General features: G+C 47.5%; 1 protein-coding gene across 1 annotated transcript in view; it reads right to left on the bottom strand.

Annotated features, from left to right (window-relative positions):
- Positions 1-26,910, bottom strand: part of HELQ (helicase, POLQ like) — a gene marked incomplete in the record, with an annotated part of 237,703 nt that overhangs the window by 185,377 nt on the left and 25,416 nt on the right. The window contains 2 exon segments of the mRNA XM_030190564.1: positions 815-912; positions 21,233-21,305. Coding sequence (XP_030046424.1) covers positions 815-912; positions 21,233-21,305 — 171 coding nt within the window.

The raw sequence follows: 26,910 nt of genomic DNA, 5'->3' as shown, positions 1-26,910 counted from the left end.
CTAATTCAAACCACTGACAGAAATGAATGTTTAGTAGAAAAATTCTGATTGGTCATGAAACATAAACTTTTATTGATTGAGAAAACCATAAACCCTTATTGTTCAGAAAATCAATGTCATACTAAACTTTATCAGAGCATGTGCTTTTTTAGTTTTAGTTGTTGTTAGTATTCCTTTTTATCTTTCCTAAAATATATAATAAAACTAGTAAGAATCTGACAAAATTATAATAAGATAAACCAGTGGTTCCCAAACCTGGTCCTGAAAGTGCCCCAGTCAGTCAGGTTTTCAGGATATCCACAATGAATATTCATGAGAGAGATTTGCATGCAGTAGAGGCAGTACATGCAACTCTCTCTCATGAATATTCATTGTGGATATCCTGAAAACCTGACTGGCTGGGGTACCTCCAGGACCAGGTTTGGGAACCACTGAGATAAGCCTTTCTATAAATAACCCAGTATTAATGATGTTTTGCTTGTATGAAGAATCTATGACGACTTTCCCATGGTTAAGGATATAAGAAGTGCCAAGCTGAGTTATTTCAGGTTCTAGCTGAAGAATAAGGGCTATGCTGGGACCACACTTTTAGAAATCTAACACCTATCCTGATATTTCTTTATAGGAATATTTTTTCACTCCAATTTCCAAACATTTTATATTTCAATAGCTAACTTTAAGAATATATTTCAATTCCATAGGTGCTATGTCACAATTAAAAAATTCCAGTCAAGCCTAATCAATCACATAACGCAAACAGCCAGGATTAATGTGTTGTAAAATGGTTTTCATTACTTATACCAGATGTACATACTGGTCTAAAGTCATTTGTGTAATACTCTGCTTTCAGGAACTGCTGAAGATCTTCCACATTGTTTAAAGTTGCGCTCATTCCAATTATTTGTGTTGTTTCTGTAGGATAAAAGCAAAGTTACTTACTTGTAATATATGTTCTCAGAAGCCAGGGGATCATCAGTTACAAAATTGGGGTAATATCACTCCTATAGCACTGAGCCATCGGTATCCACGGCGGCCCCAGGAACGGAGATTTTCCAGCAAAATCTTCAAACCTTTGCGACAGCCGGTAGAGCGTGGAACGGACTCACTGCGCATGCGCAGCCATCTTCCCGCCCGCGCACATCCGTTCCCGCCTCAGTTAAAATGAAAAGCAAATAAAGCATAAAAACAACAACTCCAAAGGGGAGGAGGGCGGGTTGGTGAGAACAATCAGCCTGCTGTCCTCGGAGAATACCTGCTACAGGTAAGTATCTTCCCTTTCTCCGAGGACAAGCAGGCTGCTTGTTCTCACATGTGGGGTATCCCTAGTCCCCAGGCTCACTCAAAACAACAAAAAAGGTCAACTGGGCCTCGCAACAGCAAGGACATAACTGAGATCGACCTACGAAGAACATCTAACTGAGAGTGCAGCCTGGAACAGAACAAAAATGGGCTTAGGGGGGTGGAGTTGGATTCTAGACCACGAACAGATTCTGCAGCACCGCCTGAACCGACTGTCGCGTCGGGAATCCTGCTGAAGGCAGTAATGAGATGTGAATGGGTGGACTGATGACCATGTCGCAGCCTTGCAAATCTCTTCAATAGTGGCTGACTTCAAGTGGGCCACTGACGCTGCCATGGCTCGAATACTATGAGCCGTGACATGACCCTCAAGAGTCAGCCCAGCCTGGGTGTAAGTGAAGGAAATGCAATCTGCTAGCCAACTGGAAATGGTGCGTTTCCCCGACAGCAACTCCCCTTCTGTTAGGATCAAAAGAAACAAAACATTTGGGCGGACTGTCTGAAGGGGCTCCACATAGAAAGCCAATGCTCTCTTGCAGTCCAATGTATGCAACTGACATTCAGCAGGGCAGGTATGAGGACGGGGAAAAAATGTTGGCAAGACAATTGACTGGTCCAGATGGAACTCTGACACTACCTTCGGCAAAAACTTAGGGTGCGTACGGAGGACTACTCTGTTATGATGAAATTTAGTATAAGGAGCATGGGCTACCAAGGCTTGAAGCTCACTGACTCTACGAGCTGAAGTAACAGTCACCAAGAAAATGACCTTCCAGGTCAAATACTTCAGATGGCAGGAATTCAGTGGCTCAAAAGGAGGCTTCATCAGCTGGGTGAGAACAAAGTTCAGATCCCATGACAGTGGTGGAGGTTTGACAGGGGGCTTTGATAAAAGCAAACCTCTCATGAAGCGAACAACTAAAGGCTGTCCAGAGATAGGCTTACCGTCTGCACGATAATGGAAAGCACTAATTGCACTAAGATGGACTCTTATGGAGTTGGTCTTGAGACCAGACTCTGACAAGCGTAGAAGGTATTCAAGCAGGGTCTGTGTGGGCCACGAACGAGGATCTAGGGCCTTGTTGTCACACCAGATGGCAAACCTCATCCAATTAAAAGAATAACACCTTTTTGTGGAATCTTTTCTGGAAGCAAGCAAGACTCGGAAGACACCCTCAGAAAGACCCAAGGAGGCGAAGTCTACACTCTCAACATCCAGGCCGTGAGAGCCAGAGACTGAAGGTTGGGATGCAGAAGCACCCCTCGTTCTGAGTGATGAGGGTTAGAAAACACTCCAATCTACACAGTTCTTCGGAGGACAACTCCAGAAGCAGAGGGAACCAAATCTGACGCGGCCAAAAGGGCGCATTCAGAATCATGGTTCCATGATCTTGCTTGAGTTTCAGCAAAGTCTTCCCCACTAGAGGTATGGGAGGATATGCATACAGAAGGCCCTTCCCCCAATGGAGAAGAAAAGCATCTTACGCGAGCCTATCGTGGGCCTGAAGCCTGGAACAGAACTGAGGGACCCTGTGATTGATCAGAGTGCTGAAAAGATCCACCGAGGGGGTGCCCCACACTCGGAAGATCTTGTGAACTACGCCTGAGTTGAGCGACCACTCGTGAGGTTGCATTATCCTGCTCAATCTGTCGGCCAGACTGTTGTTTACGCCTACAAGATACGTGGCCTGGAGAATCATGCCATGACGGTGAGCCCAAAGACACATCTGAACAGCTTCCCGACACAGGGGGCGAGATCTGGTGCCCCCCTAATTGCTGACGTAGTACATGGCAACCTGGTTGTCTGTCTGAATTTGAATAATTTGGTTGGACAGCCGATCTCTGAAAGCCTTTAGAGCGTTCCAGATTGCTCGCAACTCCAGGAGATTGATCTGAAGACCTGATTCCTGGAGGGACCAAGCTCCTTGTGTGTGGAGCCCATCTACATGAGCGCCCCACCCCAGGAGAGATGCATCCGTGGTCAGCACTTTGTGAGGCTAAGGAATTTGGAAAGGAAGTCCCAGGGTCAAATTGGATCAAATTGTCCACCACTGAAGGGAATTGTGAAAGTCGGTGGATAGGTGGATCACAACCTCTAGATTCCCTGCGGGCTGATACCACTGGGAAGCTAGGGTCCATTGAGAAGATCTCATGTGAAGGCGTGCCATGGGAGTCACATGAACAGTGGAGGCAATGTGACCCAGAATTCTCAACATCTGCCGAGCTGTGATCTGCTGAGATGCTCTGGCCCAGGAAACCAGGGACAGAAGATTGTTCGCCCTCGCCTCAGGAAGGTAGGCTCGAGCCGTCCGAGAATCCAGCAGAGCTCCTATGAATTCTAGTTGCTGAACTAGAAGGAGATGGGACTTTGGGTAATTTATAACAAACCCGAGTAGCTCCAGGAGTGTGAGAGTCATCTGCATGGTCTGTAGAGCTCCTGCCTCCGAGGTGTTCTTCACCAGCCAATCGTCGAGGTAAGGGAACTCATGCACTCCTAGTCTGCGTAGCGACGCTGCAACTACTGCCAGGCATTTTGTAAAGACCCTGGGCGCAGACGCAAGACCAAAGGGTAGCACACAATACTGAAAATGCTGTGTTCCCAGACGAAATCAAAAATACTTCCTGTGAGCGGGAAGTATCGGGATGTGTGTATAAGCATCCTTTAAGTCCAGAGAGCATAGCCAATCATTTTTCTGAATCACAGGAAGAAGGGTGCCCAGGGAAAGCATCCTGAACTTTTCTCGGACCAGATATTTGTTCAGGGCCCTTAGGTCTAGGATGGGACGCATCCCCCCTGTTTTCTTTTGCATAAGGAAATACATGGAATAGAATCCCAGCCCTTCTTGACCTGGTGGTACGGGCTCGACCGCAATGGCGCTGAGAAGGGCGGAGAGTTCCTCTGCAAGTACCTGCCTGTGCTGGGAGCTGAAGGACTGAGCTCTTGGTGGACAATTTGGAGGTCTGGAGATCAAATTGAGGGAGTATTCTAACCGGACTATTTGAAGAACCCACCGATCGAGGTTATGAGAGGCCACCTTTGGTGAAAAATATTTAGCCTCCCTCTGACCGGCAGATCGTCTGGCATGGACACTTTTATGGCGGCTATGCTCAACTGCAGCCAGTCAAAAGCCCGTCCCTTGCTTTTGCTGGAGAGCTGCAGGGGCCTGTCTGGGCGCACGCTGTTGACGTGAACAAGCGCGCTGGGGCTGAGCCTGAGAAGGCTGTCGGGAAGGTGGATTGTACTTAGGCCTATTGTAAGCATAAGGAGCACTCCTCCTTCCCCTGAAAAAACATCTACCTGTTAAGGTAGATGCTGAAGGCACCCGATGGGAGAGTTTGTCAAGGGCGGTTTCCCGCTGGTGGAGCTGCTCTACCACCTGCTCAACCTTCTCGCCAAAAATATTATCCCCCCGGCAAGGAACATCCGCAAGCCGCTGATGGGTCCGATTGTCCAGGTCAGAGGCACGCAGCCATGACAGTCTGCACATCACTATACCTTGAACAGCGGACCTGGATGCAACATCAAAAGTGTCATAAATACTCCTGGACAGGAATTTACGACACACCTTCAGCTGCCTGACCACCTCCTGAAAAGGCCTGGCGTGCTCCGGAGGGAGCTTATCCACCAAGTCCACCAGTTGCTTAACATTGTTCCGCATGTGAATGCTTGTGTAGAGCTGGTAAGACTGTATTTTGGACACAAGCATAGAGGACTGGTAGGCCTTCCTCCCAAAAGAGTCCAAAGTCCTAGCTTCTTGCCCCGGGGGCGCCGAGGCAAAATCCCTAGTACTTCTGGCTCTCTTGAGAGCAGAATCCACAACTGCAGAGTCGTGAGGTAACTGCAACCTCATCAACTCAGGTTCTCCATGGATCCGATACTGGGACTCCACTTTTTTGGTTTCATCCAATTCCTGAGCAATGTCTCTTTAAGGACATTATGCAGAGGGGCAGTGGATGACTCCTTAGGTGGCGAAGGATAGTCCAGGACCTCGAGTCCTCAGTTACCACCGGGAAGGGAATGCCCACAGACATTTCCCAGACAAATGACGAGGAGAGACTCTCCGGCAGAGAAAGCTCCCTCTCAGGTGAAGGAGTGGGATCAGAGGGAAGACCACAAGACTCCTCAGAAGAGAAATATCTGGGATTTTCCCCTTCATCCCAGGAGGCATCCTCCTCGGTATCGGACAATAGTTCTCGAACCTCAGTACCACTGTCGATGTCGACGCCGAGGAATCAGTCGGAGCTCCAAAAAGACGGTCCCGAAGAGCTCTTCTCGACGCCTGTGTCCGCTTCTTTAAACTCAGACACAACTTACAAGCGTCTGGGCGATGGTCGGGCCCAAGGCACTGAACGCACCAGGAGTGCAGGTCAGTGCTTGAGATAGACCGCTGGCACCGAGCACACTTCTTGAAGCTGCTGGGAGGCTTCAAGGACATCAGCGGAAAAATCGTGGCGGCGAAGTCAAACGGCTCAATCATGCCAACGAAGGGCACAAAAAAAGGAGAACCGCGGACAGGCATCCAAAAAAGGATAACCACAGACAGGCAGCCAAAAAAGGCAGCAACGAAAACCGAAAGGAAACTTACCAGGGCAAAAGACTAGAAAAAAGAGGATGTTTCTTTTTTTTTTGTAACTGGAAAGGAAAACAAGAAAAACGGCAACCTAAAACAAAAAAAGAAAGCGATAAACGCCACGAAAGACGCCTAAGTAGTTTTTCCTGGGACCTAAGGGAGAGAGACCGAAAACAGCCGCTATTCACCGCGGAAAAGAAAAAACTGAGGCGGGAAGATGGCTGCGCATTCGTAGTGCGTCCGTTCCGCGCTCTACCGGCCGCCACAAAGGTTTGAAGATTTTGCTGGAAAATCTCCGTTCCTGGGGCTGCCGTGGACACCGACCCACATGTGAGAACAAGCAGCCTGCTTGTCCTCGGAGAAAGGAATACAACCTTTGGAAACTACCCCTTCCACAACACTTAATCAAAATACCTCACTACTATAGTTTAATTTTCTGTATCAGACATGTATTCTGCCCTTTCCTACAGACTATGAATTATTACAATAGATAATGTGCTAAAGAAAGACAACAGAAATACATATTATGGAATTTTGCCAAAATACCATATTTTTGCATATATACCCCGCAGCTGTGCATAAGCTGCACCCATGTACAACCTGCAGGGAAGCACTGGTTTTGTAGGTAAAACTATAGATAGTCTATGTCTTTGAATATCCCATGGCCATGTTATTAACACAATTCCAATATATTCCAACATCTGATTCTGTAACAAACTCTGAACACTTGGTTAGTTAAGGTGTTCACTATTCTGTATGTAAAATCATGTACTGCCTGCACTCATGCATACCCTGTACCTTTTGCAGCAAAATGTAATATTGTGTATTTCCCACTGGATATATATGTGAAAATCCAGTAGTTATCCCAACATCTGCAAAGACTAGTATTGCTAACTAACCCCTAAAAATGTATAGTCATAGATTTTTCTCACCCAAGAATGTAAAGTGTACCAGGCATCCTCCTCATGGTCAGCATTTTCATTCTGTTCTTGCCTTGCTGCAGCTTTTCTCTTCTCTGATGGTGTCCTTTCTGCTGGTGTTATCTGTTCTGTTCTTTCTGCACAGCTGACTTCCATGGCATACGTTTATGTACACTTACGTTACTAGCCTAATCAGATCTCAGGCTCTGTCCTAAATGATATAATTTTGGGGGAAAGGGGTTCTAGGTGGATAGACATGAATTTTTCAGGGTCATGTCATTTTGCACATTAGTATTTTTGACCCTAGCCCAGGTTATAGAGAGAATTAGGCCAAAGCTAAGCATTTCAGACATAACCCAATTTCCCAAGCATTAAAACCACAAATTTCATGTCTTGGAGGGCAAGGAAGGTGCTCACCTCTGGTACTGACCGCTAAAGATAGATCTTTACTTTCATCTCTCCTTGCTGCAGAGGGGCCCTGGACTTCCTGTTTCATTTAGTTCTGTTCTATTTCTGTATGCAACTGGTTGTATTTTGCAGTCAATTTCTCTTTAACCAGACATAGAATCTCCTTTGGCCTTCTTAATCATCAAAATAGATTCTTCAGAATCAAAATGGAATCAATTCACAGTGACCTTCTGTTGCACAAAGGCCTAAGGCAAAACTCCATAGTTTTGAACTCTCCGTCCCCTCTATTTACTTTGTTCTGAAGTCCCAAAGATGTGCACTGTAACCCTTATCTACACGTCTAGAAATTTCCAGTAGAATCTTTAGTTCTTCTGCATGGGCTAGTGTCTTTACTGGCTGCTGTCTTTATAGAACCAGTTTCAACCATTACACAACCGGACTCCTTAGCTAAGGGTTGTCCTCAAAATAAAAGGCAAGTTAACTATTGTTGGTTGGGTTAGAATTCCCTTTTAACAAGACAATTAAAAATAATAATAATGGGCTCCATAGGGGAAATAATTGGGTACTATCCCTCTAAGAGGCTCTGAAGAAGACTGCCAAAATGTGATGGCAGATAAAGGCCTGCATATTCCATCCAGTCTGCCCAACAGTTACATTCACTATGAATTTGTGATTAAGCCAACAATGTTATTAACTAACAACATTTTATTTGCTAAATTAAATTTTAAGATGTTCTCCCCTCCCCCAGTGAGATACACAGCACCCACACTCACAGCATATAATATGAATGTCGTATAAAACACGTATACTTGATCCTGATTTGTCTTTGCCATTTTCAGAATACAGACCATAGAAGTCTGCTTGGAACTAGCCTTACTCCCCAACTATTAGAGTTGCCATTGAAGCCCACTCCTGCCCATCCTGAATTGTCTTGCCATATACATGTCACAGACCATAGAGCTCTGAACAACACTGGCCTTATTTCCCCACTGCTGCAGTTGCCATCAAAGACCCACTTCTGCCTATCAGAACACATCAACAGCCATTAGAACATTTAAGTTTTATTTTTATACCATCTTCTTTCTATTTAAGGATGCTCTGTGTTTATCCCACGCATTTTTTTAATTCTGTCATTTTTGTCTCTACCACCTCCACTAAGAGGTATTCCAGGCATCCATCATCCTCTCCATGAAAACGTATTTCCTTATGTTACTCATAAGTATGAAACCCTGCAATCTCAATTCATGTCCTCTAGTTTTATTGCTTCCTCGTCTCTGTTAAAGATTTGTTTGTATTCTAATACCTTTCAAGTATTTAAATGTCTGTATCATATCTCCCCTATCCCTCCTTTCTTCTAGGGTATACATATTCACCTCTTCAAGTCTCTTCTCATGTCTTGTGGCACAGACCCCATACCATTTTTGTTGTCTTCCTCTGAAGCATTTCAAGTCTTTATGTCCTTGGCAAGATAAGGCCTCCAAAACCAAACACAATACTCCAAGTGGGTTCTCACCAACAACTTATACAGGGGCATTAACACCTTCTTTCCTCTGCTAGTTATGCCGCTCAGTGCTAGCTTTCATCCTTCTGGCTATGACCACAGCCTTGTTACATTGTTCCACCACCTTGGGATCCTCAAATACCATCACACAAGGTCCCTCTCCCAATCCGTGCATATCAGTATCTTGCCCCCTAACAATACAGCTCCTTTGGATTTCTACTCTCCAAGTGCACCACACTTCATTTCTCTGCATTAAATTTTAACTGACAAACATTAGACCATTCTTATAATTTTGCAGATCATATCTGATGATGTCCACTCCCTACAGGGTGTCACTCTGTTGCAAATCTTCATGCCATTCACAAAAAAGCAAACTTTTCCTTCTAACACTTCAGCAATGCCACTTACAAATATATTGAATAGAATCAGCCCCAGTACCAATCCTTGAGGCACTCCATTATTCATCTTTCTCCGAGGGAATTCCATTTACTCCCACACTCTGTCATCTGTCAAGTCAACCAGTTTTTAACCCAGCTCACCACTTTGGGTCCTAACTTCAGCCCACTCAGTTTATTCATGAGCCTCCTATGAGGAGCTGTGTCAAAGGCTTTGCTGAAATCCAAACAGACTACATCTAGGACATGTCCTCGATCCAATTTTCTGGTCACCCAGTAAAAGAAAATCAATCATATTTGTTTGGCATGGTTTTCTTTTGGTAAAACCATCCAGCAGAGCCTCCATTACTTTTCCAATCACCAAAATGAGGCTCACCAACCTGTAATTTCCCACTTCCTCTCTGACACCAATTCTATTTAGAAAGACCACATCTGCACTTCTCCAATCCTGCGGAATCTCTCCCATATACAAGGATTTATTAAACAAATTTCTAATGGGACCTACCAGAACTTCTCTGAGCTCCCGCTGTATCCTAGGATGGATCTCATTCAATCCCATGGCTTTGTCTACTTTTAATTTTCAAGTTGTTCATAAACACATTCTTCCATGATCAGTCCAATCTACTCCATTCTCACATATACCTTTGTTAGCTAACCAAAAAGTCTTTCTCCAAGATTTTCTTCCACAAACAGAGCAAAAGTATTGTTTAGCATGTCCGCTTTTTCCCGATCACTCTCCACGTAGTGATTTTCTGCATATTTTAGTCTCATGATTCCATTTTTAGCCTTCCTCCTTTCTCTAATATACCTAAAAAAAAGTCTTGTCATCTCTCTTTACATCTCTAACCTCAGCTGCCTTGACATGATAGTTACTAAGAAGATGGACATGAAGTATGCATGAAGTCTGACATTTCCCAAATTTCTTACATCCATCTTGGAAGACAGAGTGGATTGGTAGTGTCACAATCTCTTTTGGGTAATCAAGGAACTTGTGGAGGCCACAAAAAAAATAGTCTGGACATTTCATTCACCTGTAGCTCAACAGGAATAACTTTAGCCATTATCTAAACAAAACTAGAAAAAGGGGAAGTCCTCAAATGGGGACTTAGGCTACAGAGAAAAAATATCAGCAGGGAGGGAAGGTTAAGTATTATTCTGCCTGATGATCTATGGAGGGCAGGTTAAGTATTATTCTGCCTGCTGATCTGTAAGATGAACCCAGGAATCTTTGAAGTTTCTCTAATAAAAAGTAGAGTGGTCCATTGAAGCTGCATCAAACCCTGAACTGACCACCTTTCAGTATCAGAGAGACTCTTGGGAAAGGCTTTCCAAGAGCTGAAAAAAATCTAACAGATTCCCTTTTTGAAGTTGACTATGACTAACCATATCTTATGTCAATCTTGAACCTTGACACTTGCTGTAGGAGCAAAAACACTCAACACATGAGGAGGTAATGCAAGAGAAGTCAAGCCAAACGATGCAAAACACACGGCATGTGTTGAGAAACCACCTCTGCAATATGGTTCCCGAGTTCCTGCTCAAAGATAACTGAAGCAACGAGTCAGTAAGAACCAGCAGTTGGACTGAACTTTCTCAGGGTTTCTTGAGGGCATCTGATCGCTTGAAGCTAGACCTGCTGACACAGATGTGGCAACTGACCGTGATGGGAAGTAGAGCTATTCTCCCACTGTCGCCAGTTGTGGAGGAAAGAGGGTTAGACGTTACATACCACAATCCCCCTGCTCTCAGGGTTATGCATTGAGGGAAATATCTGCCATCTGCCCTTGTCTTTCAATGCCCATCAACACTACATCTTTTTAACTTAACGCTTAATGGCTCAGAGCCCTCTGGTTAGCACAAGCTGAGAAGGCAAGAGTAGATTGTGTGTGGATCCAACAGTGGCCACTCTAGGTCACAAGTACCTGGCAGAAATCCTAATAAGCAAGACTCATACAACACAAAGTCATTGTTAAACAATAAATGGTGGCAGAAAAAGCCCTGCATGGTCCAACCAGTCTGCTTAACAAGGTAGCCAGAGCTGTGTCCACCACTCTGCCATGGCCCCAGCCATCTATGATTAAACACTGATTGTCAAGTCTCCACCATGCCAACCATATAGGCAGCCAACTGATAGGAGTCTTGGTTATAACCATATATCATTCCCAAGTATTGCTGACAGTATTCAACATATCAGTCAAGATATCTTCCCCTCCCCTCTGAGCTGCACAGCACCCTCACTTGCAGCACATGATAAAGTGATCTGGAGATGCTGAAGCTTTACTTGTCTTTTGCCCTTGGTGGGACACAGACTGTAGAAATCTGTCTGGCATCAGCCTCAGTCCCAGTCCCCCCTATGCTGGATATGGCGAATCTTCAGTCTTTTGCCATTTGCAGGACACAGACCGTAGAAGTCTGTCCAGCCTCAGCATTGGCCACAGTTCCCCCTACGCATGCATTATTGTTGCTGGCATTAAAAAAACAAAATAAAACAAAACACCTTATGCAGTCAACATGAAATGCAGACTGCAAAAAAAAAAATAATAATAATAAAATAAATAAAAACTTTGATATCAGCCTCAAATTTATAAAATGAACAAATGTATTGGAAAGAAAAGCAAGTAGGTAAAGCATGCACAGCATGGCTCAGAATATTCTTACTAACCCCTCTGCATGTGTGTATCTCTACTGTGCGTTCTGTGTGTGAACTGCATGGGTTGTGTTTGTGGGGCTGGTGAGGGGGGGATTTTGGGAGGTTGGCTGTGGGACATATGCAGGGGCTATTTTATGGAGGCGGGGGCAGTGTGGTATGGCTCGGCAGTTGTGTTAGTAACACTGGAGCATTTTGGGATGTGGGACAGTTAGCAGGGTGATGGGGTAGTTGTGAGGAGGTGTAGTAGCTTTTGGGATAGGGCAGTTTGTGAGGTGGTAGTTTTTGGTACAATAGTACAGTTACAGAGGCAATTTTTGGGAGTAGAACAGGTGGCAGAGTGCTGGGGCAGTTTGTGGGTTAGTAGAGCAATTGCAGAGGGCTTGTTTTAGTAGGTGGGGCAATTACACGGATATTTGTGGGCTGTGTGGCAGTTTGTGGGGTGGTGGGACTAGTTCTCTAAGGATGGAAACACTTTGTGAGGTACTGTGGCAGTTGCAGGGTCAGTTCTGAGTAGAGAAATTGTATAGGAATATTTTTTGGGTGTGGGGCAGTTAGCTGGAGTTAGTTTCGTGGACAGGGTAGTGCAGGGAAGTAGTTTTTTGGGAGGCAGAACAGTTTGTAAGATGGTGGGACAGTTATGAGAGTGTAATTTTTGTGGGTGGTGCAATTTTTGTTGGGGGTATTTTTGGATGTAGGGCAGTTCTGGGGAATATTTGTTCGAGTATAGAACAGTTAGTGAGGTGGTTGAGGATGGGGCAGTTTGCAGAATGAGATGGCATTAATAATGGTAGTTTTGCTGGGGTAGGGCAGTCACAGCAAGGTATCTTTGGGGAGTGGAGAGAACTGCAGGGTGCTGGGGCAGTTGGATAGGATAATTGTTGGGGGTGGGGCAGTTTGCAAGGGGTTGGTCCAGAAGGCCAAGGTAGCAAAACAAAAGCTCTCCTATTTTGGTCACATCATGCAAAGCAAGTTCTTCGAAAAAGACATCTTGCTTGGAATGGTTAGTGGCAAAAGAAAAAGAGGCCACCAAAAATTTGCTGGATAGATACTATCAAGGAAGATACTGGCAAAACATAGCAGAACTGAAAGAAGCTGTGAGAGATCGGAAGGCATGACGAACACTGATCCATAGAGTGACCGAGAGCCGTACTCGACTGATCAGATAAGGAAGGAAGGAAGGAAGGAAGGTCCCGAAGTGCGGTCAGCTTGTAGAGTAGTGGAGATAGTTGTGGTAGTTGTTTTAGGGAGTAGCAGCAGGTTGTACAAAGTTGTGAGGTAGTTTTTGGTGGTACAGGCAATTTGCAGAATGGCAGTACAGTTGTAGAGGGTATGTTAGTTTTTGAGCTGGGGCAGTTTGTGCAGGGGGGGTAGTTTGGGGAGTTGTGAAAGTAAAAAACAGGGATAGGCAGTCTGAAAGGGAAATGAGACTTGACATACCGTCTTTCTGTGGTTTTTGCAACTACATTCAAAGCGGTTTACATAGTATATACAGGTACTTATTTGTACCTGGGGCAATGGATGGTTAAATGACTTGCCTAGAGTCACAAGGGGCTGCAGTGGGAATCGAACCCAGTTCCCCAGGATCAACGTCCGCTGCATTAACTACTAGGCTACTGCTATATTTCACTATATGTAAGTTTCTAAGCTACTGAATCTGGAATTCCCAAAGAAATGTGCTGGGCCATTTGGGGGGGTTTATTTCTCTGGATCCCCGGTCCAATTTTGCCTATTTGTAAAAGTAATGTGTCTTTTTACTTTTTTTTTTCTAACGTGCCAAGTTTCATCTCTTTCTATTAAATATTTGGAGAGTTATTTTGTCCCTCCCCCCCCCCCCCCCCGACTGACTTTCTCAACCTCTTTTGTATAATTCTTTCCGAGAACTAAGACACACAAATGTGAATAGACTACTAGAGATGCTCAACAGAAAATGTAGAAAGAAAAGGCTAAAATCAACCAAAGAGTACAGCAAAGATGGTGCTGGGGCAGTTTGTGGGTTAGTGGAGCAGTTCAGAGGGCTTATTTTTGTGAGTGGGGCAGTTATGGGGTATTTTTGGGCTGTGTGGCATTGTCGGAGACTTTCTTCCTTTTGCTGAGATTTTTTTGTTGCGATAGCAATTTGTGTTTGTCAGCCACACAGAAGTACATTTAACCCTGAAACACCAGAATGGTCAGACTCTTGAGGCAGGCGTTTATGCACTGAAACACAGCTGCCGTGTCAAGTCCTTTTGTTGTGTTCCTAATAGACAACACTAACTACCTCATGGTATTTGGAAGTGCCATATTTGCCCTACTTTTTGATTGATTCTACTATAGTGGTAGAGTGTGTTGTTCCTTCACCTCTTGTGGGTGTTTTCTCCTGCTGCTTTGCGAAAAAAAGACTAATGCACACTGTAGGTATGACTACTACTTCACATGCCCAAGGAGCTGAAGAGCCTTCTAGACAGCTCTAGAAAAAAAAAGTCCAGTTCAGCACCAGGGGACATCACCCAATTGTGTGATGTGTGTAATTGCTTGTTCATGTAGAACACAATATACTGAAGCACTTTGGAAGTTATTGCAGAAAGTTATAACCTCAAGCAAGTTCTTTCAGTGGAACTTTATTTTGCTTTTGATAGCAGCTAAAAGTCTGAGGGACTGAAAACATGTTGCTTGTCAAATATGAAAGCCACTGGGTTGAGAACCCTGCCCTAATGAGCAGCTGTGATCCAAAAAGGAGTGTGAGAAAACGGTCTCTTCAGAGCAGAAGGCAGTTAACCTGGATGCTGGAAGGATTCTCCCCCACTGAGGTTAAAGATACACACATTCTCTGCCCATTTGGATAGTATATAAGATCAGCATACAGTGAGAAGACTCCTGACGCAGGCCTATATGGCCGAAACACAGCTGTGTCGAGTCCCTTTCTCCCTGCTATCCATTGATAAAGCGAATGCTACATACCTGTAGAAGGTATTCTCCGAGGACAGCAGGCTGATTGTTCTCACTGATGGGTGACGTCCACGGCAGCCCCTCCAATCGGAATCTTCACTAGCAAAGTCCTTTGCTAGTCCTCGCGCGCACCGCGCATGCGCGGCCGTCTTCCCGCCCGAAACCGGCTCGAGCCGGCCAGTCTCGTATGTAGCAAAAGAGAAACAAGGGAAGACTCAACTCCAAAGGGGAGGCGGGCGGGTTTGTGAGAACAATCAGCCTGCTGTCCTCGGAGAATACCTTCTACAGGTATGTAGCATTCGCTTTCTCCGAGGACAAGCAGGCTGCTTGTTCTCACTGATGGGGTATCCCTAGCCCCCAGGCTTACTCAAAACAACAACCATGGTCAATTGGGCCTCGCAACGGCGAGGACATAACTGAGATTGACCTAAAAAATTTACCAACTAACTGAGAGTGCAGCCTGGAACACAACAAACAGGGCCCTCGGGGGGTGGAGTTGGATCCTAAAGCCCAAACAGGTTCTGAAGAACTGACTGCCCGAACCGACTGTCGCGTCGGGTATCCTGCTGCAGGCAGTAATGAGATGTGAATGTGTGGACAGATGACCACGTCGCAGCTTTGCAAATTTCTTCAATGGAGGCTGACTTCAAGTGGGCTACCGACGCAGCCATGGCTCTAACATTATGAGCCGTGACATGACCCTCAAGAGCCAGCCCCGCCTGGGCGTAAGTGAAGGAAATGCAATCTGCTAGCCAATTGGATATGGTGCGTTTCCCTACAGCCACTCCCCTCCTATTGGGATCAAAAGAAACAAACAATTGGGCGGACTGTCTGTGGGGCTGTGTCCGCTCCAGATAGAAGGCCAATGCTCTCTTGCAGTCCAATGTGTGCAGCTGACGTTCAGCAGGGCAGGAATGAGGATGGGGAAAGAATGTTGGCAAGACAATTGACTGGTTCAGATGGAACTCCGACACGACCTTTGGCAAGAACTTAGGGTGAGTGCGGAGGACTACTCTGTTATGATGAAATTTGGTGTAAGGGGCCTGGGCTACCAGGGCCTGAAGCTCACTGACTCTACGAGCTGAAGTAACTGCCACCAAGAAAATGACCTTCCAGGTCAAGTACTTCAGATGGCAGGAATTCAGTGGCTCAAAAGGAGGTTTCATCAGCTGGGTGAGAACGACATTGAGATCCCATGACACTGTAGGAGGCTTGACAGGGGGCTTTGACAAAAGCAAACCTCTCATGAAGCGAACAACTAAAGGCTGTCCTGAGATCGGCTTACCTTCCACATGGTAATGGTATGCACTGATTGCACTAAGGTGAACTCTTACAGAGTTGGTCTTGAGACCAGACTCAGACAAGTGCAGAAGGTATTCAAGCAGGGTCTGTGTAGGACAAGAGCGAGGAGCTAGGGCCTTGCTGTCACACCAGACGGCAAACCTCCTCCATAGAAAGAAGTAACTCCTCTTAGTGGAATCTTTCCTGGAAGCAAGCAAGATACGGGAGACACCCTCTGACAGGCCCAAAGAGGCAAAGTCTACGCTCTCAACATCCAGGCCGTGAGAGCCAGGGACCGGAGGCTGGGATGCAGAAGAGCCCCTTCGTCCTGCGTGATGAGGGTCGGAAAACACTCCAATCTCCACGGTTCTTCGGAGGATAACTCCAGAAGAAGAGGGAACCAGATCTGACGCGGCCAAAAAGGAGCAATCAGAATCATGGTGCCTCGGTCTTGCTTGAGTTTCAACAAAGTCTTCCCCACCAGAGGAATGGGAGGATAAGCATACAGCAGGCCCTCCCCCCAATCCAGGAGGAAGGCATCCGATGCCAGTCTGCCGGGGGCCTGAAGCCTGGAACAGAACTGAGGGACTTTGTGGTTCGCTCGAGATGCGAAGAGATCCACCAAGGGGGTGCCCCACGCTTGGAAGATCTGGCGCACCACTCGGGAGTTTAGCGACCACTCGTGCGGTTGCATAATCCTGCTCAGTCTGTCGGCCAGACTGTTGTTTACGCCTGACAGATATGTGGCTTGGAGCCCCATGCCGTGACGGCGAGCCCAGAGCCACATGCTGACGGCTTCCTGACACAGGGGGCGAGATCCGGTGCCCCCTTGCTTGTTGACATAGTACATGGCAACCTGGTTGTCTGTCTGAATTTGGATAATTTGGTAGGACAGCCGATCTCTGAAAGCCTTCAGAGCGTTCCAGATCGCTCGCAACTCCAGGAGATTGATCTGTAGACCGCGTTCCTGGAGGGACCAGCTTCCTTGGGTGTGAAGCCCATCGACATGAGCTCCCCATCCCAGGAGAGACGCATCCGTGGTCAGCACTTTTTGTGGCTGAGGAATTTGGAAAGGACGTCCCAGAGTCAAATTGGACCAAATCGTCCACCAATACAGGGATTCGAGAAAACTCGTGGACAGGTGGATCACGTCTTCTAGATCCCCAGCAGCCTGAAACCACTGAGAAGCTAGGGTCCATTGAGCAGATCTCATGTGAAGGCGGGCCATGGGAGTCACATGAACTGTGGAGGCCATGTGGCCCAGCAATCTCAACATCTGCCGAGCTGTGATCTGCTGGGACGCTCGCACCCGCGAGACGAGGGACAACAAGTTGTTGGCTCTCGTCTCTGGGAGATAGGCGCGAGCCGTCCGAGAATCCAGCAGAGCTCCTATGAATTCGAGTCTCTGTGCTGGGAGAAGATGGGACTTTGGGTAATTTATCACAAACCCCAGTAGCTCCAGGAGGCGAATAGTCATCTGCATGGACTGCAGGGCTCCTGCCTCGGACGTGTTCTTCACCAGCCAATCATCGAGATATGGGAACACGTGCACCCCCAGCCTGCGAAGTGCCGCTGCTACTACAGCCAGGCACTTTGTGAACACCCTGGGCGCAGAGGCGAGCCCAAAGGGTAGCACACAGTACTGGAAGTGACGTGTGCCCAGCTGAAATCGCAGATACTGTCTGTGAGCTGGCAGTATCGGGATGTGTGTGTAGGCATCCTTCAAGTCCAGAGAGCATAGCCAATCGTTTTCCTGAATCATGGGAAGTAGGGTGCCTAGGGAAAGCATCCTGAACTTTTCTTTGACCAGATATTTGTTCAGGGCCCTTAGGTCTAGGATGGGACGCATCCCCCCTGTTTTCTTTTCCACAAGGAAGTACCTGGAATAGAATCCCAGCCCTTCTTGCCCGGATGGCACGGGCTCGACCGCATTGGCGCTGAGAAGGGCGGAGAGTTCCTCTGCAAGTACCTGCTTGTGCTGGAAGCTGTAAGACTGAGCTCCCGGTGGACAATTTGGAGGTTTTGAGGCCAAATTGAGGGTGTATCCTTGCCGGACTATTTGCAGAACCCACTGATCGGAGGTTATGAGAGGCCACCTTTGGTGAAAAGCTTTCAACCTCCCTCCGACTGGCAGGTCGCCCGGCACTGACACTTGGATGTCGGCTATGCTCTGCTGGAGCCAGTCAAAAGCTCGCCCCTTGCTTTTGCTGGGGAGCCGCGGGGCCTTGCTGAGGCGCACGCTGCTGACGAGAGCGAGCGCGCTGGGGCTTAGCCTGGGCCACAGGCTGTCGAGAAGGAGGATTGTACCTACGCTTGCCAGAAGAGTAGGGAACAGTCCTCCTTCCCCCCAAAAATCTTCTACCTGTAGAGGTAGATGCTGAAGGCTGCCGGCGGGAGAACTTGTCGAATGCGGTATCCCGCTGGTGGAGATGCTCTACCACCTGCTCGACCTTCTCTCCAAAAATATTGTCCGCACGGCAAGGCGAGTCCGCAATCCACTGCTGGAGTCTATTCTCCAGGTCGGAGGCACGCAGCCATGAGAGCCTGCGCATCACCACACCTTGAGCAGCGGCCCTGGACGCAACATCAAAGGTGTCATACACCCCTCTGGCCAGGAATTTTCTGCACGCCTTCAGCTGCCTGACCACCTCCTGAAAAGGCTTGGCTTGCTCAGGGGGGAGAGCATCAACCAAGCCCGCCAACTGCCGCACATTATTCCACATGTGTATGCTCGTGTAGAGCTGGTAAGACTGGATTTTGGCCACGAGCATAGAGGAATGGTAGGCCTTCCTCCCAAAGGAGTCTAAGGTTCTGGAGTCTTTGCGCGGGGGCGCCGAAGCATGCTCCCTAGAACTCTTAGCCTTCTTTAGGGCCAGATCCACAACTCCAGAGTCGTGAGGCAACTGAGTGCGCATCAGCTCTGGGTCCCCATGGATCCGGTACTGGGACTCGATCTTCTTGGGGATGTGGGGATTACTTAGTGGCTTGGTCCAGTTCGCAAGCAATGTCTTTTTCAGGACATGGTGCAAGGGAACAGTGGACGCTTCCTTAGGTGGAGAAGGATAGTCCAGGAGCTCAAACATTTCAGCCCTGGGCTCGTCCTCCACAACCACCGGGAAGGGGATGGCCGTAGACATCTCCCGGACAAAGGAAGCAAAAGACAGACTCTCGGGAGGAGAAAGCTGTCTCTCAGGAGAGGGAGTGGGATCGGAAGAAAGACCCTCAGACTCCTCGTCAGAGAAATATCTGGGGTCTTCTTCCTCTTCCCACGAGGCCTCACCCTCGGTGTCAGACACAAGTTCACGGACCTGTGTCTGCAACCTCGCCCGGCTCGACTCCGTGGAGCCACGTCCACGATGGGGCATCGAGAGGTAGACTCCCTCGCCCGCATCGGCGAAGCTCCCTCCGCTGACGTAGTCGGGGAGCCCTCCTGGGAGGTGGCCGCAGTCGGCACCGCACGCGGTACCGACGTCGGGGACCTCACCCCGGGCGATGGGCCAGCCGGCGCCACGCTCGACGGTACCGGAGGCGCAAGCACCGCCGGTACCGGAGGGGTAGGGCGCAACAGCTCTCCCAGAATCTCTGGGAGAACGGCCCGGAGGCTCTCGTTCAGAGCGGCTGCAGAGAAAGGCATGGAGGCCGATGCAGGCGTCGACGTCAGAACCTGTTCCGGGCGTGGAGGCTGTTCCGGGCTGTCCAGAGTGGAGCGCATCGACACCTCCTGAACAGAGGGTGAGCGGTCCTCTCGGTGCCGATGCCTGCTGGGTGCCGACTCCCTCGGCGACCCAGAGCTCTCGGTGCCAACGCGGGGAGGAGACCGGTGTCGATGCTTCTTCGACTTCTTCCGAAGCATGTCACCGGAGCTCCCCCACACCGACGAGGAGGACGTAGAATCCATCCGTCGCTTCATCGGGGCCGAGGTCGAAGTAGGTCGATCCCGGGGGGGCTGTACCGCAGGAGCCCTCAGGGTAGGGGGAGACCCACCCGAAGGCTCACCGCCACCAGCAGGGGAAAGGACAGCCCTCACCTGCACTCCTGACGATGCACCACCGTCCGACGACATCAGCAGACGAGGTCCCGGTACCACCGACGCCGATGCAGCTATCCGATGTCTCGGCGCCGATGCAGAGGGCCGATGCCTCGATGCACTGGCGGCCGAGGATGAAGGTCTGGACGCTGACGACGTCGATGCACTCGATGACCCCGGTGCCGATGCCGACGAAGAGCCCGAGAACAAAACGTTCCACTGGGCCAATCTCGCTACCTGAGTCCGCCTTTGTAACAGGGAACACAGGCTACAATTCTGAGGACGGTGCTCGGCCCCCAGACACTGAAGACACGAAGAGTGTCTATCAGTGAGCGAGATTACCCGGGCGCACTGGGTGCACTTCTTGAAGCCGCTGGAAGGCTTCGATGTCATGGGCGGAAAAATCACGCCGGCGAAATCAAAATCCGAAATGACGAATTTGAGCACCAAAACTTTGAGGGAGAAAAAATCTCGACCGAGGCCGAAAAGAGGCCTACCCCGACGACGAAAGAAAACTTACCGGGGCAAAGACTGGAAGTACGGGAAGGGGCAAACGAAACCCAAGGGGGTTTGCGGAGCACTTTCCGAACAAATTTAAACCTTTTCCGAAGAAAAAACACGTCGATTTGAACAACGGACGCGCGAGGTCGACTCTCCGGGGCTCGACACGGCAAAAACACAGCCGTACCGAGTGCGGACGAAAGAAGACTGGCCGGCTCGAGCCGGTTTCGGGCGGGAAGACGGCCGCACATGCGCGGTGCGCGCGGGCGCGCGAGGACTAGCAAAGGACTTTGCTAGTGAAGATTCCGATTGGAGGGGCTGCCGTGGACGTCACCCATCAGTGAGAACAAGCAGCCTGCTTGTCCTCGGAGAAATAAAGTTTATTTTTTAATTTCAACAACCAAGTGTGGACGCCTTATATTTTTTACATATACTTGGATTTTTTTTTTTAGTTCTTTCATTATTATTTTCTTTTTATTTTTTATTATTTTTTTTATTTTGTCTTTTTTCTTTTGTTGGTCCTCTTCGCTGTTTTGTTTGTAGCCATTTAAATCATGTCAATTAAATTATGCCAATTGTTTGTAGCCAATTAAAAATGTCAAACTGTTTTCTATTCTTTGTAAGACTGTGTTTATTTATTATTTTGGATTTGGCCCATACCTTTTTCAACTGTAGATCAAGACGAATTACATTCAGATACATTAAGTATATTTAAAATCACTTTAGATATAGCAACAGTATAGAAATTACTTACTACTGGTGTAAAGAATTTTAGCTAGAGACATTTCCAGTATAGCACCACGGCTCCCTTCACCAAGCATGTGCAACTGTGCAAGCAAAACAAAAATACAGGTGATAAATTACTGGCACAGTTCACAACAAAAAACCATTGCAGAAAGATATTGGAATCACTGATGCTTTGTCACATGTCACTGAAATTGTGAACCAATACACTTACCACTATTTTAAATGCTACTGATAGTTCTTGCAGATTTCATTACCAAAGATGACAGTGGTTATTTCTCCTATTCAGAGCCTATTTATTATAAATATTATTTTACTGATGACAAAATTGGACATCCTAAAATATTAATACTTCAAAAATGCTTCTACAAGTATGAAGGCTAAAATACAGACAAGTATTCCAAAAGTATTCTGGAATGTCTTAAGACCAAATATCAGACAATACCAAGAGACAGATTTATGAATTCATGTTTAAAAATCAGAATCTGTTTAATATTCATTTCATAAGTGTAAAATTTTACAATGTTTCTAAACTTTTGCCTCTCTTTTAATATTCCTTGAACTTTGAGCAGAGAACAGAGATTGCTGTGTTAGTCCACTTGGATTTGTAAAAGCAAGGATAAATAAACAAGCTGTAGGTCATACCTTTTGAATTGGACTAACAATATTTCTTCAACAAGGAAATATTAAGCTAGCCCAATAAAAAAAAGTAAAGATCTGATCAATACAGATTGTCCTTTACAGAATCCAGTCTGTTCCTCTCACAGAATAATGTAGCAGACTGTGAACAAAAAGTGCTTTTTAAGCCTGTAAAATGTATTTGATATTTTCCTGCATTGATTATGTTCTGAAGTGTAATTTTCCTATTTGGCCAGCAGGTGGTGTTTCTTTACTATAAAGCTGTTACAGAGAACTGAAAACAGTGTTTTTTCTTTCATTTGACACAAACAGGAAGCAAGAAGCAGTATATATTTGAAATCTTGTTGACTGGGCTCCGATTGGCCCTGGAGCTCATCTCATTTGGACTTTACTGGTTTTGAGTTCAGTTTTAGCCCGGGAGAAGGGAGAGCGCGAGCTCTTTGTTGAAGCCCTGTAAAAAAAAAACTGTTATATTTGATAACTGGTGAACAGCTATATATGTCCTCATCTTCCCAGGTACTTTCTAGGAAGTATGCAAATATTTAGTTTGTTTTCTAATTGATCCATTTTTTCAGTTACTTGTTACTATTTGCTAATTGCACATTTTTTATCAACTGTTCCAAGTTATGAATATAAACACATTTGTTTCTTCGTTCTGCCTGTCTGGACTAATAAAGAATCCTGGTGAAGCATCTGTGAATGCTTTCTGGGAACTGTGGGACCACTGGGAGTGTGGCTCCAGTAACCTAGAAATCACTGCGGATTTGAGAGCGGGAAACTCGCCCAGAGGCGGTTGTGACCCAGTTGGTGGGAGGAGGGTGATACTGTAGAGCACGAACGGCAGGTGCAGGTGGACCTGAGCTGTGCTGGAGATAGACCCTCTAAGTGGCCTCGGGGTAACCCTAGAAAGGTGGCTAGGCGTTTCGTGACAGTGACTAAAGGAAAGAAAATGGTCAAGTAAGACAAATGCTCCGTTCTTAGCATCTAGCTACACTGTTCTGCACAACACTCCCCGAATGACAGCCCTGCCAAAGTCCGAACGGACCCTGATCAACACATCCAATCTGTTGTGCTTGACAAGTGAATGAACAATAACCAAGTCAATGCTCTACAAATCTCTTCAGGAGCCACTGCCCAGAAAATGACCCGAGCACGCGTAGAGTGGGCCTTTAGGCTCTGAAGCACCAGGCGATTCTTGCAAATGTCGGCAGTCTGCAGATCCGCTTTGATCCACCTCCCAATGCAGACCTTAGATGCTGCCTGACCCCTCCAAGGGTAATAAAAAAGAACAGAGGTGATTGGAGAAGCAAACACCATTCATCTCCTTCAGATACCTTAGCAGTGTCCTCCAGACACCCAGCTCATGAAGCCTCCAGTCTGCAAGAGCAGAGTACCCCCCCTCCATAAAGGAGGACAAACAAACCTCTTGATTCACATGAAATGAAGAAACCACCTTAGGGACAAATGAAGGGACCATACAAAGAGAAACTGAATCCTCCCAGATGAAGAGATATGGGTCCTGACAAGACACAGCCTGCAGCTCACAAACTCTTCAAGCCGAAGTGATGGCGACCAGAAAGACTGTCTTGAGAGTGAAGTCTTTAATGGAGGCCAAGCACAGAGGCTCAAACAGAGCCTCAGCAACCACTTGGAAAACCAGATTAAGGTCCCATAAGGAAAAGGAGAATATATCGGGGACACAAATGTGACATGCCTCCCAGGAAATAGGATGCCTCCCTATGCAAGGTCAGGGAGGTGCCCTTCACCATACCCCCAAAACTGGAAAGAGCAGCCACCTGGACCCTCAGGGAGTCCCATGCTAGACACTGGTCCAGACCCTGCTGCAAGAAGCCCAGAATATCAGAGACCTGAGCCCTCCAAGGGGACAGAATCTATCCCACACACCAGGTTTCAAAAACCTTCCACATACTGACATAAGCCAGAAATGTGGAGGACTTCTTAGAGTGGAGCAACATAGAAACCACTGCAGGAGAACAAAAAACACGTTTCTCTAAGCATGTCCTCTCAATGGCTATAACATAAGCCAGAAGGGATCCAGATCTTCCATTTCTATTGGCCCTAGCAAAAGAAGGTCCCAACCTCTAGGCAATGGGAAAGGGTCACCTTCCAACAGACACACGAGGTCTGTGTACAACAGCCAATGAGGCCAATTCAGAGCTACTAGCAAGACCAGGCAAGACGAGGATGATGAGTAATCCTGCGCAACAGGCAGCCTATCAGATGCCAAGAAGGAAAGACCTAGAGGGGTTCCTCTGTCAACCATGGATAAACTAGGGCATCTATCCCTTAACAGGCTGGCTCCCTCTGATGAGTGAAGAAGCGCTCTGCTTTTACACTGACTCCAGAGTCCAGCAGATTGAACAGCAGAGGGCCCCATCAGTCCACAATGAGCTAAAAGGCCTGTTGCCTCAGCTCCTAGTCTCCCAGAACCTGGAGAGAGCGACTGAGGAAGTCTGCTTGCACACTCTCCTTGCCTGCAATATGGACCACTGTGAGGATCTGCAGGTGTCTCTCTGCTCACCGACAGAGCCACTCTGCTTCCAAGATTACCGCCTAATTCCCGTTGCCTCCCTGTGCCACCTTAGTGGCATTGCTCATCATCCTGATAGCCTTCCCCTGAAGGAACAGTAGGAATTCCAACAGAGCCAGGCAAACCGCCTATGTTTACAGACAATTGATAGACTAAACTGCCTCCTGTGAGTCCAGGTTCCTTGAGCTACATGACCCTGGCAATGAGCTCCCTAGCTGAAGACGCTCACATCAGTGGTGACAAGCACCCACTATGGGGATCCAGTGGCACCCCACTCAGGAGGTGAACTGATTGTGGAAGTCCTGAGAGACTAGTGCCCACTGAGACAACAGGGTCCATAGCAGAGGCTGCATGTGCATCCTTGCCCAGGGTACCACCTCCAGCATTGCTGCCATGGAGCCCAGGAGCTGCAGTAAGTCCCAAACTGTGGGAATCAGAATATAGCACAATCTGCGCGTTTCTATGCTTGAAGCTTGTCCACCCCCGGGCAGTGTTGAAGCAGACTCCCAGGTATTCCAGGGCCTAGGAGGGAACCAGGCAACTCTTGTTCTGTCTCATGTCCCAACCTATGGTCTCCAACTGAGAAATTACATGAGAAGTGGCCAAGCTGGCCTCCTCTGCTGAGTTCACTCAAATCAGTCAGTCGTCCAGATAAGGGTGCACCCTGATTCCCTAGCTGTGCAGATAAGCAGCAACCACCACCATAACCTTGAAGAAGGGCAGGGAGCTGTGGCCAGCCCAAAACGGAAAGGCCCAAAACTGGTCATGGCACCCAAGAACACAGAAACAAAGATAACGGATGTGATGGGCTGTGATGATAATATGCAGATAGGCCTCCATGAGGTCCAGAGCCATCAAGACCTGGCTGAACCGAAGCAATCACCGATCTGAGGGTTTCCATATGAAAATGCTGTACCAGCAGCCAGACATTTATTCCCTCAAATCCAGAATGGGACAGAAGGATCTGCTTTTCATGAAGGAGTATCCAATGGTTAGTGCAGTGAGCTGCAATCCTGAGGAACTAGCTTCAATTCCCAATGCAGCTCCTTGTGACCCTGGGCAAGTTACTTAACACTCTATTGCCCCAGGTATGAAAAACACCTTAGACAGTGAACCCACTAGGGAATGAGAAAGTACCTGCATATAATGTGTACAGCGCTGCGTACATCTAGTAGCGCTATAGAAATAAGTAGTAGTAGGGGAGTCACGTGATGCAGTTGGAGCAGTAGCAACGTTTTTGTGCTGCTCCGCAAACCCTGCTCGCTCTCAGCGCCCTACGAACTGAATTGGCCTCAGAAATACCGACCCGGTCCCGTTGAAGTGTTGCGGAAGGTGTATGGACCCATTCCTCGTTCCCATGCCGCTTGGAAGCACAAGGAAGAGCTCAAAAAACGAAAAAGAAAAGCTCCCTGTAGCGAGTGGCGAATCCAAGATGGTGGCCGTGTCGCCACGAGGCGAAGCTGAATTTACCGCCCGACAGCTCGCACAATTAGTAGCGGCGGTGAGTACTGCATTGGAACCCCGATTCCTCGCATTAGAGGGGCAGCTGGAGAAACTAGATGGCCAGTTGACAGAGATCGCCAGCAGAACCACGGAGGTGGAAAAGAGAGTCTCTGAACTGGAAGAGACTTGGCAACAACATGAGCCTGAACACTCCACCCTCAAAAAACACCTGGCTACCCAAGCGGAGAAGTTGGATGAGCTGGAGAACAGAGCTAGACAGTGTAACCTCAGACTGGTGGGCCTGCCTGAAACAATCCCTGATAAAAACTTGGGCACGCTGCTTGAAGGCTGGCTTTCTAAAGAATTTGCTATATCAGACAGCAGAGGCCCCTTATGCATTGAAAGGGCACACAGGCTGGGGACACCACGCCAGAATGGATCAAGACCCAGAGTGGTAATTATTAAAGTTCACAACTATATTCACAAAGAGGAAATTCTACAGGGGTTCCGCCAGAAAAGAGATTCCCTAACTTACGCGGGCGCCCAGATCCGCATATTTCAAGATTATTCAGCTAATGTACAAGAAAGAAGAAGGAAATTCCACCCGGTTTGTGCAACTTTGATTGAACAAAACATCAGATTTATGCTACTTTATCCTGCCACATTAAAAATCATGAAAAATGGGAAATGGATGTCCTTTACATCAGAACATTCAGCACTGCAATATATCAACCAAGAACTAAAAAGACAAGAAGCACCGGCTTGATCCAGTTTCGGACACACGGTGGTGAGCATAACTTGTGATTGACTGAACTGCCCTGACGGGATAAATAACACTGCAAAGATTTTATACATAGAGGTTATAACTTAACAGGTTTAATTATAATGAAGAGGGGCCTGGGGGTGAGCAGGGGGCCGGCATGTTGTGTCTCTGCCTAGATGGGGATATCCCTCTCGAGGCAATTCTGGGAACAAGGGGGGGGGGGGGGAGGAAAGGGGGTTAGGTATAGGGAGGAAGGGAGGGAGGGGGTGGGAGAGGATGGGAGGGGGGGTGA

This window comes from Microcaecilia unicolor, chromosome 2 (genome assembly GCF_901765095.1).
Source record: "Microcaecilia unicolor chromosome 2, aMicUni1.1, whole genome shotgun sequence".
Taxonomy (NCBI): domain Eukaryota; kingdom Metazoa; phylum Chordata; class Amphibia; order Gymnophiona; family Siphonopidae; genus Microcaecilia; species Microcaecilia unicolor.
The sequence above is the reverse complement of the archived record's forward strand: the minus strand, read 5'-3'. Positions and strand labels throughout refer to the sequence as shown.